General features: G+C 48.3%; 1 protein-coding gene across 12 annotated transcripts in view; it reads left to right on the top strand.

The window, feature by feature from the left end:
- The window catches only part of HFM1 (helicase for meiosis 1), a 127896-nt gene that overhangs the window by 33166 nt on the left and 78728 nt on the right, over positions 1 to 16002 (top strand). For all 12 annotated transcript variants that reach the window (XM_045028280.1, XM_045028284.1, XM_045028285.1 and 9 more), the window contains 3 exons: positions 11150 to 11193; positions 11772 to 11873; positions 14233 to 14378. In XM_045028280.1, the coding sequence (XP_044884215.1) occupies positions 11150 to 11193; positions 11772 to 11873; positions 14233 to 14378 (292 nt within the window). The remainder of the gene's footprint in view (positions 1 to 11149; positions 11194 to 11771; positions 11874 to 14232; positions 14379 to 16002) is intronic.

Genomic DNA, 16002 nt, shown 5'->3' with positions numbered 1-16002 from the left:
AGTCCGTGAACGACCGGGAGCGTAATGGACAGCCGGCAGCTGCGCCCAAGTCGAAGGAGTCCAAACGCATGGACTTGCTGGGACGCAAGATTTACTCGGCGGGCGGCCTCCAACTCCGCATCGCGAATCAAATGGCCTTGCTATCCCGGTATACGTTTAACATCCTGGGATGCCTGGGGAAATTCGCGGAGCTGACCCCACAAGACTCCCGCCGAGAATTCTCGGCCCTCCTAGAAGAGGGCAAGCTGGCCTCCAGGACCTTGATTAAAGCAGCGGTCGACTCAGCGGACTCGGGGGCCAGGACGGTGGCGTCCGGTGTAACCATGCGACGCATTGCGTGGCTGCAGTCGTCCACTTTGCCGCCGGAGGTGCAATATACCCTCCAGGACCTCCCCTTTGAAATGCAGGGCCTGTTCTCCGAGAAAACTGACACACGAATTCAGACCCTGAAGGACGGACGAGTGGCAATCCGCACTTTGGGGATGCATACACCGGCCACTCAGAGGCGTCCCTTCCGGCAACAACCCTATCGGCCCGGGCCGCAGGCCAGGTCTCGGCCATTTAATAACCGCAGGGCCCCATTCTGCCGCAGACCATCGGGCGGGCGGCGTAACCAGTCCCAAGGCTCGTCCAAGGCCCCTCAAGGCCCCAAGCCGACCTTTTGATGGGACGCCCGAGGACGGCGCACCACTCTCACCCCAGGATCCATCCCCTTTGTTTTCAAGTCGTCTTTCCCGCTTCCTTCAGGCGTGGTGTTCTGTAACATCAGACAGCTGGGTGCTCAACACCATTCAGCACGGCTACCGCCTACAGTTTATTTCGCCCCCTCCCTCCCACCCACCTTCCCCGTCCCTCTTCAGGGACCCCTCTCACGAGCAAGTCCTCTTACAGGAGGTCCAGTCTCTGTTGAGCGTGGGTGCCATCGAGGAGGTGCCCCCCTGCAGGCGGGGCAGGGGATTCTACTCCAGGTATTTTCTCATCCCCAAGGCGAAAGGAGGTCTTCGTCCCATCTTAGACCTACGGGAGCTGAACAAGTACCTCTGCAAACTCAAGTTTCGGATGGTAACCTTGGGGACCATTATCCCTTCCTTGGATCCGGGAGACTGGTTTGCCGCCCTCGACATGAAGGATGCTTACTTTCATGTGGCAATTTACCCCCCCCACAGACGCTACCTGCGCTTTATGGTCAACGAGACCCACTACCAGTTTGCGGTGTTACCCTTCGGCCTCTCCACCACACCGAGGGTATTCACCAAATGCATGGCGGTCGTGGCCGCAGCCCTCCGTCGTCGTCGAATTCATGTGTACCCATATCTCGACGACTGGCTGATTCGTGGTCGTACCCAAGACCTGGTAGCAGCTCAGGTGTCCGAGATACTGCATCTGTTTCGGTCTCTCGGCCTGCTTGTTAACGCCGACAAGTCCCACTTAGTTCCGACTCAAAGAGTGGAATTCATAGGAGCCGTCCTCGACTCCACTCTGGCCAGAGCCTGCCTCCCTCGGGCTCGGCACGAGACGTTGGCCTCCCTGATACGGTCACTGCAGGCCTTTCCAACGACAACAGTGCAGTGCTGCCTACGTCTCCTAGGTCACATGGCAGCGTGTACGTTTGTGACCGCGCACGCAAGGCTGCGACTTCGCCAGTTCCAAATGTGGCTGGCATCGGTGTACCGCCCTCAGCGCGACCCACTAGATATGGTGGTGGTGGTGCCGAGTCCCGCTCTCCAGTCGCTCACCTGGTGGCTGGATCCGGAGACAGTCTGCGCAGGGGTTCCGTTCCGCCCTCCTCGGCCGTCGATCACCCTGACCACGGACGCGTCGGCGCTTGGATGGGGGGCTCACATGGGAGACCTGCACACCCAGGGCCTCTGGTCAGCCCAGGAGCTCTCCCTCCATATCAACGTCCGGGAGTTGAGAGCGATCCGTCTGGCGTGTCTCGCCTTTCTGACTCACCTTCACGACCGCTGTGTAGCGGTGTACACAGACAACACCACAGCCATGTTCTATGTCAACAAGCAGGGCGGAGCTCGATCCTCCCCGCTTTGCAAGGAGGCGATGCTCCTCTGGGACCTTTGCGTGACCCACTCGATTCGCCTCGAAGCATTTTTTCTGCCAGGAGTACAGAACATGCTGGCCGACCGTCTGAGCAGGTCCTTCGCCTCCCACGAGTGGTCCCTTCGCCCAGATGTGGCTTACGCAATCTTCCAGAGGTGGGGATTTCCCCAGGTAGACCTCTTCGCCTCCCGGGCCAACAGGAAGTGCCACAGGTTCTGCTCCTTCCAAGGTCAAGCTCCAGGCTCCCTCTCGGATGCGTTTCTCCTGCCGTGGACAGAGTCCCTCCTTTACGCGTTCCCTCCGTTCCCGCTCGTCCACCGAGTGCTGCTCAAGCTTCGGAGGGACAGGGCTCGCGTAATACTCGTCGCTCCGGCCTGGCCGAGACAACATTGGTACACCATGCTGCTCGAGCTGTCGGTTCGGAATCCCATTCCCCTCCCGCTATGGCCGGACCTCATCACTCAGGACCTCGGCAGGCTTTGTCACCCGAACCTGCAGTCGCTGCATCTTACAGCTTGGTGCCTGAGTGGTTGACCGATGCAGAGAGAGGATGTTCGGCGGCGGTACAGCAAGTTCTGCTGGAAAGCAGAAAGCCTTCCACGCGCTCTACTTACCTCGCGAAGTGGAAACGCTTTGCGCTATGGTGTGACCAGCGAAGTCTTAACCCCTTCTCGGCCCCCATCCAGACCGTCCTCGATTACCTCTGGTACCTGAAAGGTCAAGGTCTCGCGATCTCGTCCCTCAGGGTGCACCTTGCAGCTCTGTCGGCCTTTCGACCCGCTATAGGAGGCCGCTCCGTCTTCTCCAACCCAATGGTAGCCCGCTTCCTTAAAGGGTTAGACCGGCTCTACCCTCAGGTGCGTCCTCCTGCTCCGACTTGGGATCTGAACCTGGTTCTCGCCCAGATGATGGGCCCGCCCTTCGAGCCCTTAGCCACGTGCTCTCTGCTCCATCTCACCTGGAAGACGGCCTTTCTCGTGGCAATCACATCCGCCAGGCGAGTCTCGGAACTCCGCGCCCTGACGGCGGGTCCCCCGTATACCGTCTTCCACGGGGACAAAGTGCAGCTTTGACCACACCCGGCCTTCCTCCCCAAGGTGGTCTCGGCCTTCCACCTCAACCAGGAGATCTTTCTCCCGGTCTTTTTCCCGAAGCCGCACGCCTCACTTCGTGAGCAGCAGCTCCACACCCTGGACGTCCGCAGGGCCCTCGCTTTCTACATTGACCGGACGAAGCCCTTCCGGCGTTCGACCCAGCTGTTTGTAGCGATCGCAGACCGCATGAAAGGCGAGCCGGTATCTTCACAGCGGATTTCCTCCTGGGTGACGGCCTGCATACGAACGTGCTACGAGCTTGCTCGCGTCCCCCCGTGCCGACTCACTGCACACTCGACCAGGGCGCACGCCTCGTCGGCCGCCTTCCTGGCCCATGTTCCCATCCAGGACATCTGTAGAGCGGCCACCTGGTCTTCTGTCCACACCTTCGCCTCCCACTACGCGTTGGTGCAGCAGTCTCGAGACGACGCAGCCTTCGGCTCTGCGGTATTACACTCCGCCACGTCTCATTCCGACCCCACCGCCTAGGTAAGGCTTGGGAATCACCTACAATGGAATGCATAGGAGCAATCACTCGAAGAAGAAAAGACGGTTACTCACCTGTAGTAACTGGTGTTCTTCGAGATGTGTTGCTCCTATCCATTCCAGACCGCCCTCCTTCCCCACTGTCGGAATAGCCGGCAAGAAGGAACTGAGGAGCGGACGGGCCGGCTGGGGTATATATCAGCCGCCATGGCGGCGCCACTCCAGGGGGCGCCAGCCGGCCCGCCGGAGTTGCTAGGGTAAAAATGTTCCGAAGAACCGTGCACGCGCGGCGCGCACACCTACAATGGAATGGATAGGAGCAACACATCTCGAAGAACACCAGTTACTACAAGTGAGTAACCGTCTTTTTCCTAGTTTGCTTATGAGAAGATCATGTGAAATAGAATCAAAAGCCTTACTAAAGTCAAGGTATATCGCATGTTCAGCTCCCCCCCCGGGCCCTTCCACAATGCTTGTTGCCCTATCAAACGATATTAGGTTGGTTTGACGTGATTTTTCTTGACAAAGCCATGTTGACTCTTACTTACCACCTTATTATCTTCTAGGTGCTTACAAATTGTTTGATTATTTGCTCCATTATGTTTCTGTGTACCAAAGTTAAGCTGACTGGTCTATAATTCTGTTTGCCCTTATTCTCCTTTTTATAGATAGGTACTATATTTGACTTTTTCCAGCCCTCTGGGATCTCTCCCATCCTCCACTACTACTCAAAGATCGCTAACGGTTCAGAGATCTCTTCAGACAGTTCCTTAAGTATACTAGGATGTATTTCATCAGGCCTTGCTAACTTGAAGATACCTAATTTGTCCAAGGCCTTGTCTACACTACAGAGTTTTGTTGACACAAGTTATGCCAACGATCAAAAACCACTATAATTACATCCCTTTTGCATGTTCACACAATGCTGCTTCTGTCGGTGTAGCACATCCATAGTTGGTGCTCTAGCATTGACAGTGAGAGCAGTGTGCCATGGATAGCTATCCCACTGTGCTACTTGCCACCTTCTGCAGCTAGAAGTTTTGGGAAGGATCATAAGTGGATCACAGTCGAAGTTCCCTCTAAGCTGTGTGGCCACACAGCAGGCTATCAAGGGCCGCGTGGGCGGGGAGAGGTGCCTCTCCCCTGGCCCCAGCCCTGGAGTTGCCATGGCCAGAGAGAGGCACCTCTTCCCCAGCCCCAGAACTGCCATGGCCGGGGAGAGGCACCTCTCCCCTGGCCACAGGCTGCTACAGCAAGAGAGGACTGTGGGGAGTCCTCTCTTCCCGCTGCAGCCCCGGGGCAGCCTGCACCCCCAAACTTTTATCCCTGGCCCTACCCCAGAGCTTGCACCCCCCCCAGCCAGCGCCCTCACCACCCCACACCCAAACCTTCTGCCCTAGCCCTAAGCCTCTTCCTGCACCCCAAACCCCTCAGCTCCACCCCCACCACACATCACCTCCATATTGGTGTACATAACAAAATTTATTCTGCACATGGATGTAAAAAATTAGAGGGAACATTGTTCACAGTGCATTATGGGTATGAGCTCAATGTCCCATGATGCAGTTTTTTATGTCCCAGCATTCCATGGGCTTCTGACTGAGTTTTGTGCCATTTTTCAATGGCTACTGTTTACTGCGGGCCTGCCATGTCTGCCTGAAAGGATGGATCCTGCACTGCTCTCTACTTTTGTGGTCGCTGTTATGAACACTTTGCGGCTAGTCATGCCGTATATCATAAGCTGGACAGGAATCCTAGGTGCCTAACCTGCTATGTGCCTTGGAAAGAAACAACATCAGATTACTTTTGGCATTCAAATATAGCAATAGTAAAAATAGGAGCAGCTGCGCACAGTGGAATGTCTCTTTGGGACTCAGGAAACAAGCACTGAATCGTGGGATCACATCGTTATGCGGGTCTGGGATGACAAGCAGCCACTGTAGAACTTTCAGAAACACAAAGTCATCTTCCTGGAACTGTGAGAGCTGCCCTTTTGGTGGAGAGGTGTGTGGTGATCGCTGTATGAAAGCTGGCAACTCCAGACTGCTACCAGTCACTTGCAGATCAGTTTGGAGTTGGGAAATCAACCGTTGAGACTGCGTTATTGCAACTGTGAAGAGCCATTAATCTCATCCTGCTATGAAGGACTGTGACACTTGGAAATGTTTGTGAAATAGTGGATGGCTTTGCGGCACTGGGTTTCCCTAACTGCAGCGAGGTGATAAATGGCATGGATATCCCAATTTTGGCCCTGGACCCTCTTGCGATGGAGTACATCAATAGAAATGGGTATTTCTCTATGGTATTGCAAGTGCTTGTAGATCACTGTGGTCATTTCATTGACATCAGGGAAGGTGCATGACATGCATCTTCAGGACTGTACAGAAAGCTGCAAGCAGGGACTTTCTTTCCAGACCAGAAGATTCCAATGGGGGATATTGAAATGCCCATAGTGATCCTGAAACACCCAACGTACCCCTTACTACCACGTCTCATGAAGCCTTACACAGGAAACCTGGGCAGCAGCAAGGAGCACTTCAACAATAGGCAGAATGACTGTTGAATGTGTGTTTGGCAGATTAAAATCTTGCAGGCACTGCCTTTATGGCAGGTTAGACCTAAATGAGGAAAATATTCCCATGGTCGTAGCAGCTTGCTGTGCTGCATAGTATTTGTGAGATTAATGGGGAAAATTTTCCCCCAGAGTGGAATGTGGAGGAAGATTGTTTGGCTGATTTTGAGCAGCCAGGTACCAGGGCTATTAGAGGGGCACAATGGGGGCACTATTTGAATCAGGGAGGCTTTAAGGCACCATTTTAACAATGAGCACTAGTAATGTGACTTTCTATAAAGCACTCTGCCACGCTTTGTCAGTTTCCCACCTTGCAAGAAAATGTTGATTAATTGCTTCCTGGCCATGATTTGTAGTCTGCAAATATTACAATTGCCACTGTGTATTAATTCTAGCAGCAACCATCGTGTGTAGGAGACAAATAAAGATTATCTTTCAGCGGGTGTGTTTTTATTAAATATCAATTAACACCACCCAGAAAACACTTGGTTGAAAGGGAGATAACAGTGAAGGGCAGTCTCCTGATGTAGACTCTCATAGCTTTTTGTAACTCTAGCTATAATTTTGGAACCCATCTGAAGGGATGGAATCAATGGGGTACAGCTGAGAAGATGCAAGGAAGATGTGGGAGAGGTTTGTGGAGGGCATGGAAAGCAGTTCTGTATCGGCTGCAGGGAGGGACAAGCACACATGTATTAGGCCTGCAGTAAGAATAGGGACTCCAACATCTCTCTATGCACCTCCATCACTTTTGTCAACTGCTTCTGGCCCATTAAAATTTACTCCTGATTCTCCTCCTTGTCCTGCCTCTCTCTCTTATCATTTTCATTTACTGGCTCTTTCCATGCCCGGTGTCCATGTTTTTCTGCACCTGAGGATTGGAGCACCTCTTGAAATAAAGCAGGACTATTTTTTCAGCAGAAGAAATGTTGTAATGTGTACTGTTTTGTTGACGAAAGCTGACTTTTTTCAACCAAACTCTGTTGTGTAATCCTTGGGGCTGGATTAACTTTTTGTGGGCCTGGTGCCAAACATCTTCTCATCCCACCCGCTTCCTTCCACCCTGCCCCTGCTTCCCCATCCCCATCCCATGCCCCCTCCTTCTCCACTGCCTCTTTCCCCCTAGCCAGAGCCTGCGCCTGCCCTTACCCACCATAGACATTCACTATTGAACAGAAAACAGGATGGCTCCCAGTACACAGAAGGGGAACTCAACCAGCACTAGGACCCAGAAAGTGGCATCTTCTGAGCAGCACCCTCTTTTTTCAGTTAGGCAGCTCTGCACTTGCAGAAAGGGGAGGAGGCAGTGGCATGTGACTCCGTGTGCCCCACACCTTGCCTCTGTTTGGGGGCACTGCCCCCCAAACTAATGGGTGTTCTCAGCTGCCACCCCCTTCCCTTTGCGTCTCGGTCACCTGTGAAAGGGACGCAAAGAAATCTGCAGGTGATCTGTTTTCATTCCCCCAGGAGTACGCCACAGAACCCCCACTGCCCAGTGCCACCCACAGACCCTCCAGAGACCCACTCCCCCATGCCCTTCCTGCCCCCCAGCCACACCCACCGGCCTGCTTGAAGGGACTATGTCCATGCATGGGCTGAGCCTGCACCACTGCTTGGACTGGTCAGGGATCCCTCTGGCCCCTTGGAAGTGGCACAACCAGCCAAGACAGAGTTGGAGCCCAGCCTGCACTGGCCAGGCTTCCTCAGGACCCACATGCCTGGAGGGGCCCGGCCCACCACTCACACATCAGGGGTTGGGCGGGAGAGACGGGGGTGAAGAGGAGTGAGCGGTGGGTTGGGCCTTGTCCAGGTAGAACCCAGGCAGAGTGGGTTGAAGAGGTGGGACCATAGTCCAGACATTGGGGCCCCTTCGGATTGCGGGCATGGCGCCACTGGTGCCATGGTAAACCCTGTACTGTTTGTAATTCTTAACTTGTTCTGTCCCTGTTTTAACCTGGGTAGATGAAGTCTCCAATGACCACCAAGTCCTGTACTTTGGATGATTTCGTTATTTTTTTTAAAAAGCTTCATCCCCTCTCTTCTTTCTGGTTAGGTAGTCTATTGTAGAGCCCTGCTATGACATCACACTTGGTTTTTTTACCCCTTTTATCCTTACCCAGAGACTTTCAACAGGTCTGCCTCCCACTTCTACCTCAGCCTCAGTGCAAGTGTATACATTTTTGATATACACCTCCTCCCTTTTTTCCCTGCCTGTCCTTCCTGAACACATTGAAACCTTGCTTTCCAATATTCCAGTCATGTGAATTATCCTACCAAGTCTTTGTGATGCCAGTTATGTCATAATTGTGATTATTCACTAGTATTTTTAGGTTTTCCTGTTTATTCCCCATACTTCTTACATTAGTATTCAGACATCTAGAAGGGAAATCTAATGAGCGTCTTATATTCCCTCTTGTCTGTCCTTTGTCCCTGCTATAATAAAAGCAGAGATGTATTCTAGCCATTCTATGGGCCATGTCAAGAGCGTTGGTGGGTTCAATACAATTTCTAGTAGAGAGGTATCTATATCTCAAAATCATTATTGCAGTTGGCCACCTTGCTGGGAAATTTCACTAGTGGCCAGGGACTGAATGGACCATGCAGACTGGATTGTGGAATTTCTCGCCACTAGAATGCTCTCTGTAGAATAGGGTTGAGATACATTTATAGGACTGTGTAATCCAACTTGCATTTTTGTTGACTGAGCTATACTTATTTCCTCTAAACAAAGGAATCTTTTCTTGAAGGATGTCTTTTGGGTACTTTTCATGAACATTAAATGCATTTAATATTTTTAATTACCTGTTTTCTGAAGAATAAAAACATTAATTTCCAGTGAGCCTGCAAAGACTTACACATATGAATAGTCCCACTGGATATGGTTTTGTTGAACTACTCACAGATACACATGCCTAATTTAAGATACTGTAAGTCTTTGCAGGATCAAGTCCTTAGTAAACACAGTCCTAACTTCTGTTAGTGATTATTTATTTCACCAGGCAGTTATATCAAAGCTACATTTTCATTTGTACAACTCCTGGTAGGAATAATAGGAGCTGTGTGTCTTGTTCAATGCATTTATTAAAGCCCAATTCAAGAAGGATGCTTAAGAATGAGTTTAATTCCCATTTTAAATCAATGGGATTTCAAGCACATGCTTAAGTGTTTTCTGTAAAATTGATGGACATTTGCACATACTTAAGTACTTTCCTGAATTGAGACCTACATGTATATTTTAAAACAGTACTTACATTAAAGTTTATTTGAAGGCTGTTTTTTTTAAAAAACAGATTTCAAATGGATCTTGAGATAATAATTATGATACAATTCTGTGTTCAGAATTTCAGATGCTATTAAACAACTATTAGTAGCCTTCTATATTAATGTCTGTTTGAGAAGTTCTTGAAACTCTTTGAGCCCAGTCACTAGTATTATTACTATTTATTATAATTAATTAGTCAAAACTCTCATTGAAATCAGAGTGGTTTGAAGAAGTGACTAGAAACTTTGCTTGAGAAAGTACTGCAAGATTATGTCCATAAATGTTTCTTCCCCAAGTCTAAATTCATCAATATTCAAAGAATATTGACATGAATAGGCCAACATTCATGAACAAGCTTACAATGCACCCAGTATTTTTACTGTGGGAAAATAATCAGATCCAAATTCTTCAATACTTATTCAGGGCCATATGCTCCTCTTCACTTAGGTTGATGTAGTGGAGAGAAACCTGCACAAAGTAAGTGAGATGCAAAAGAAGAGTCACTCTTTAGCATTCTCTTTCTTTCCCCAAACCTATGGAAGCTATATTAGAGAACTATGATGTTGGGACTCATAGTGAACTCTCATGAGGTTGGTGAGGAGGGGGTCTGATCTGGTGGAGCTGATAGTCAACTACTCATTGTGGCATGCTGTCCTCCCAGATTGGTGGAAACATTCCTTACAAATCTGTAGTTGCTTTAATGCCACCCATTAGAAGCCCCATAAACTCATGTTGCTGCTGAGGGTGATTGTCGTACAAAAGGGAGGGATCAGTGAATGAGGGAAAGTGGCCTCAAAGAACAGTGTGAAGGGGCAGTTGTTTGTTAGTGGATCCTTGGCAGATATGCAGTTTGGAGGTTACTCTCCGTGTTTTCTCCACGGCTCTCTTCATAGAGTTTCTGTCACTCACGGTCATCCTCTTGTAGATTTTACCATGGGAGGGTGCAATAATAAAATTTAGGTTTTGCCTATAAGGAGGGTTATTGTTTGGCAACGTGGGGTGTAAAATGTACAGTACACTTGCCTGCTGTGTACTAAACTGTATGTGGATCTGTTTCTGTGCACTAAAACTCCCATAGTGCTCTTTGGCTTACTGCTGTTTGAATCAGCAGTAAGTGAAAGTGCGCTACAGAACTTTGAGTATGTGGTAGCAGAGTCCACAGGGTCAGTTAGTGCATGAAATGCTGCAGTGCTGTAGACTTACAACCCAGTTTCCTGGATATTAATTCTCTATTTAAACATACAGACATTACTCAAACAATGGGAGATTTGCCTGAGTTTAGATTACAGGATTTAGTCCTCTGAAAACAAACAGCTGTTAGTTTCAAGTATCCAAAAGGTAATTATAACTGAGAAAATAATTTAAAAATTATGCCATATACATTGACAGTGACCTTTTAGTATTCTAAAATGTAGATATGAAATAGGATTGTATTGAAAAACACAAGGATGTGACAGAAATAAGGACAAATGAATTTAAACAGAAGAATAAATCTAATGACTCTTAATGAGTGTAACTGCTGGAATCAAAGTTTAATGTCATTAGGCAGAGTTCTTCATAGGATATCATTGTGCTTTTTTAAAAACGCAGTATGTCTTCATATTGTATATAAATTAGTAAAAATGCTTTATAGTTTTGGGTTTAAAAACTACTAATTATTTTTGTTTCATTTTTATGTAGATTACAAAAGTGTGCAAATTCAACAAAAGATACCAAAGTGAGAGGTAAGTACAACAACATAGGCAATGAGTTATATGAGCCAGTGGTGCCCGTGCTCCACCAATATTTAGGAAGCTGGGCCTACTGCACTTTGGGGGTCCCTGCGCTTCAGGGGGACGCAGGGTCCAGGACGGCCTGGGGGGTTAGTGAGCGACCCGGCCCCAGTGCGCCCCACTCTGCTGCACCCCACCGGCTCCCGGTGTTGCTCGGAGGGGGGTGGAAGCTGGAAAGAGGCAGGGCAGGGGCTTGGGGGAAGGGGTGGAATGGGGAGGGGCCAGAGCAGTGGTGGGCTGTGGCTGGGTTGCTTTCTGCTGCCAGTGCCAGGCCCCCCACTAATTCCCCAGGCTACCCTGGATCCCCCATCCCCCTGAAGCGTGGGGACCCCCAAAGCATGGGGCCCCGGGCAGTTGCCCCAGTCCGTCCTATGAATGGGATGGCTCTGCGTGGAACCATTCTGGGCACCACCAAAAATTATACAAACCTGGCACCTATGTACAACAATGCTAATTTTTGCCAACATGAATTAATAATACTTGCTTGACGAAAGATAGTAAAGGCAATGGATATAATATTTCTTTTTCAGATCTTTTAATGTGTGGTGTGGCTTATCATCATGCTGGTATGGAGCTATCTGATAGAAAAATAATTGAAGGAGCTTTTACCAGGGGAGACTTACCAGTACTTTGTAAGTAAACTTAAACATTTGAAAGTCAAAATGTTGTTACTATATTTTTTCTTTTTAAATATAGTGAGGGGATTCGTATTTGGAAAAAGTAAACGTTATGATTCTTTCACTTATTTTTATGTCATGAAATCCATGATGATAGAGAGTATGGTTCTGAAGCCTGTATACGAGTAGGTCAATTTGTTTCGATAAGTATTTAGGACATTTTAAGTGCTATTACAGTATAAATGATACTAATATTCACATGAGGCTGCATGTCTGGGCCTGTACTTTAGGGTTTGATCCTGCATTCCTCTTGCATTCATAACTCCCATTAACTTCAGTTTTTCTTTTCCCTTCAAAAATAAATTCTGGTCAGAATATTACTTCTTCATTGAGGAAGAATAATACCAGTTGAAAATGGAAAACCAACTCTTTAGTTCTAATCATGTTATCCTATTCTTCGTAGAGAAAATGGATTGAACATGTGAAAAATATTATCTAAATATGACCAAATTCTTCAAGTAAATCAACACACTTGTGATTTACTCAGGGGTGAAAGTTACTTAAAGGACTTACCGGTATGCAGGGAAGCCAGGCTCCTGGGCAAGGTGTGGGGCAGCTCTGGGCCCTGGAAGGGACAGAGCCTCGGGCAGAAGGGGCAGGGCTTACTTTCAACTCTGGATTTACTAATATGTCTTTTGTGTTTGATGCTGTGTGATGGGTGGCCAGACATAGTAGTCAGACCCTAAAGTCTGCAGTTACAAGACAGGAGTCAAGAATCAGTTGAGTTGGGACACTGGGAGATCAGAATCAGGAGAAAAACTAGAGATCAGAACACGAGTCGGGAACTAGAGTCAGATTGGGTCCAGATACCAGATGTAAGGATCCATGGACTAGAACCTAGGTCTGCAGATCCTGGGATAGCTGACATTCCCACAGTACCACTGGGAAGGCTTGCAGAGCCACATCCAGGGAGCATTGTGGAAAGTAGGCATCACAGGAAGTACCTCCCAAATGACCCAGAGTGAGAGTACCCTGCAGCCCTCTGATTGATGAAGTGCACTATTTAACCCAGGTGGGTGCCCCACGAAGTTATCTGGGCAACCACACAGACTTCTGGCCTGCTGCAACTCCAGACTTCACCTCATCTTCTAATCTCTGGTCTCTGACTCTAGCCTGACCATGACTCTTGCTTATTGAACCCAGCTGTAGCCATTCCTCTGATCCCTGTTCGTTGACTTTCATCCTTGACATGTGGACCCCAGCCCAGCTGTGATTGTTAGGCAAGACTGCCTACACTCTGGTCCCTTACACCAGGGAGTCAGGAGCAGGAGACAAAATGGAGGTCAGGAACTACCAGTCAGGGGCCAGGAGTTAAGCAGGTCAGATTGCCAGGAGATCAAGCTGGGGAAGCACGAGTAGGTAGTAGGGATTGGGACAAAGCAAGGAGGTGGAGCCTCGTTGTTCAGATGGCTTCCTGTTGCTGGCTTAAGTAGGGCCAGTGGGCCAAATAGCCACTTGGGGACTCCACAAATCAGACCGTAGGGGCAGAATCTCACCAGTGTGGGTGGGCTTCATGGTTCTCAAGTAGGCTATTGCCAGAATACAGTACTACCATGTGGAGGGCTGGAGCCTGGTTGCTCCTGTGCAGAGGTGGATTAAGCTTTTGTGGGGCTTGGGGCCCTGGGCCAGAGCAAGTGGTGGCTCCTCCTCACCCCTTCTGCCTGCAGTCATCCCTCCCACGCACTTCTTCTGGGGAAATGGAGTTGCAGTGTGGGGGCTTGCCGTGCTCTGCCTGCCTGACATTCCTGCTGGGAAGCGGGGTTGGGGCGTGGAGGCTTCCGCTGCTTCCTGGCAGGAGCACCGGGCGAGCGGAACGTGGCAAGTCCCTGCACCCCAACCCCATTCCCCAGCAGGAGCATGGGGACCCCCATTTTTTCCAGGACCCCTACAGGCCCAGTGGCTAATCTGCCACTGCTCTTATGAACCTTGTGGGCCTGAGTTTGAGACTGGTGGGTCATGAAAAATACATTATTATGAGAATTATTTTAGTACTATAGATGTGCATGTCACTTTACAGGCAAATTAAAAGACCCAAAAACTATCCTTAAGTATACCAGTCACTACAAAATAGGATGAAATCATGACTATGTTCAAACAGTTCCTGAACTATTTGTATTGAATGATTAGCAATTACTTCAATGTGAGTTTTGGAGCACAAGGAATGAAAGATTGGACCCTGATTTACCTGTAAATGTTAACAAATATTTTTTAGCACCTCACAGGATTGGAACATATATTTCCTGCTTTATTTAAAATCTTGCTAGTATACCGAATACTGTTTATTATTAAATTAATATGCTTTAATCTGATTCAGTTACTACTAGTACCTTAGCTATGGGAGTAAATTTACCCGCACATCTGGTAGTTATAAAATCTACAATGCACTACGTTGGAGGAATGTTTCAAGAATACAGTGAAACAGATATTCTGCAAATGATTGGGAGAGCAGGGAGGCCTCAAGTAAGTTAACTGTGTATTTTATATTAATGCTTTCTAGATCTGTCGTAGTAAAAGCTACAGGATACACTTGACAAATAAATAAAAAATACCCGTAACTTAAGGGATAGCATTTGCTTTTTAAAGATTTATTTGTAAGTGAATTATTGAGTTAAAATAATACTGAACAAAGAGAACTGTGTGACACTGTAGACAGATCAATGGAGATCTCCATTGATCTGTGTGCAACTGTAGTCCAAAAAGCAAGATGTTAGATTGCATAAGGAATGGAAAGTTGAATAATATGGCAAATATTATAATACCTTTTATATAAATCGTGCAGCTTCATCTGGAATAATGTGTGCAGTACTGAGAAGGACATCACAGAGCTCTTGCATATTATTTAAATAGAACTAAAAGTTTTTGAAAATTATTTAGATTATTTGTGTTTTATGCTAAAAATCACACGGATCGTATTGTGTCTCCCTAAACCACTGGTTTTCAACTCGTGGTCTGCAGACCCACAATTTCCAAAGGGGTCCACACCTTCATTAGAAACTTTTAAGAGGTCCGCACATTTAAAAAGATTGAAATCCGCTGCCATAAACTGTTTCCAAATGGATTAAATAATGTATTGTTGAATGTTACATGTTAGCAGAAATTTCTGTACCTGTGATGGTATGATCTCATTCTGCCAGAGCTGTGGCAGCCTCTTTTGCTTGCCTTAAGCAAGTCCCTGTTACTGAAATTTCTAGGGCTGCAGCGTGGAGTTCTTCATCAAGTGCTTGCTCATGTCCATTCCATTAGGTAGGTGTGTGCTTGCCCCGAGCACTGCCACTGGAAAATTTTCCCTCAGTGGTATTCGTCAGGTCAGCTCTGCTGCCCCCTGGAGTCGCATGCTCCTAGCACCAGTATAAAGGGTCCTCTCAGTTCCTTCTTACTGCCTTTGATGGTCACTGGAACTACTTTATCCTTGCAATCCCTCAGTGAACTTTTTCAACCCTATATTGTATATAGTTATCTCTTGTTGTTAGTAGTTAAGTTTCTGTTATTAGATAGATTAACGGAGTTAGTCTCTTCCTGGTGCCGGGGCATGCCTTGGTCTCCAGGTTTTAAGTCTTGTGCCTCGTGCCACAAGCCTATGCCTGTGAGTGACACCCATTCCAGTTGCCTTAAGTGCCTAGGGGAAGCTCACATATAAGAACGTTGTAAGATCTGTAAAGACTTCAGGCCCTGCACCAAAAGGGATATAGACTCCAGACTGAGATTTCTCCTAATGGAGGCAGCACTAAGGCCTCCATCGCCTCCGGGCCACTCAGACTTGGCACCAAGCACTTCAGTCTCAATAAGGAATGCTCCAGCTACTTTTTGAGATCCTCAGCGCTGCCCTTCATCACTGACACTGAGAAAAGATGCTCCTTCTACCTCTCGAGAGCCTTGGCACCATCCATCATCTCCGGTGCCAAAGAAAAATGCCCCAGTGAGAGAACCTCGGCACCATGCTCCGTCACTGGTACTGAGGAAGAAATAGAAGAAGACTGATAGTTGTCTATCCCTATCCCCAAGGTCGGCGGGGCAGGGAGACACTAATAGAGTGAGACCTGCGTTGGGACACTCCACAGCTTCAGCAACCTGTGCAGTGCCGTTT

The sequence above is a fragment of the Mauremys mutica genome, chromosome 8 (genome assembly GCF_020497125.1).
Source record: "Mauremys mutica isolate MM-2020 ecotype Southern chromosome 8, ASM2049712v1, whole genome shotgun sequence".
Taxonomy (NCBI): Eukaryota; Metazoa; Chordata; order Testudines; family Geoemydidae; genus Mauremys; species Mauremys mutica.
The sequence above is the reverse complement of the archived record's forward strand: the minus strand, read 5'-3'. Positions and strand labels throughout refer to the sequence as shown.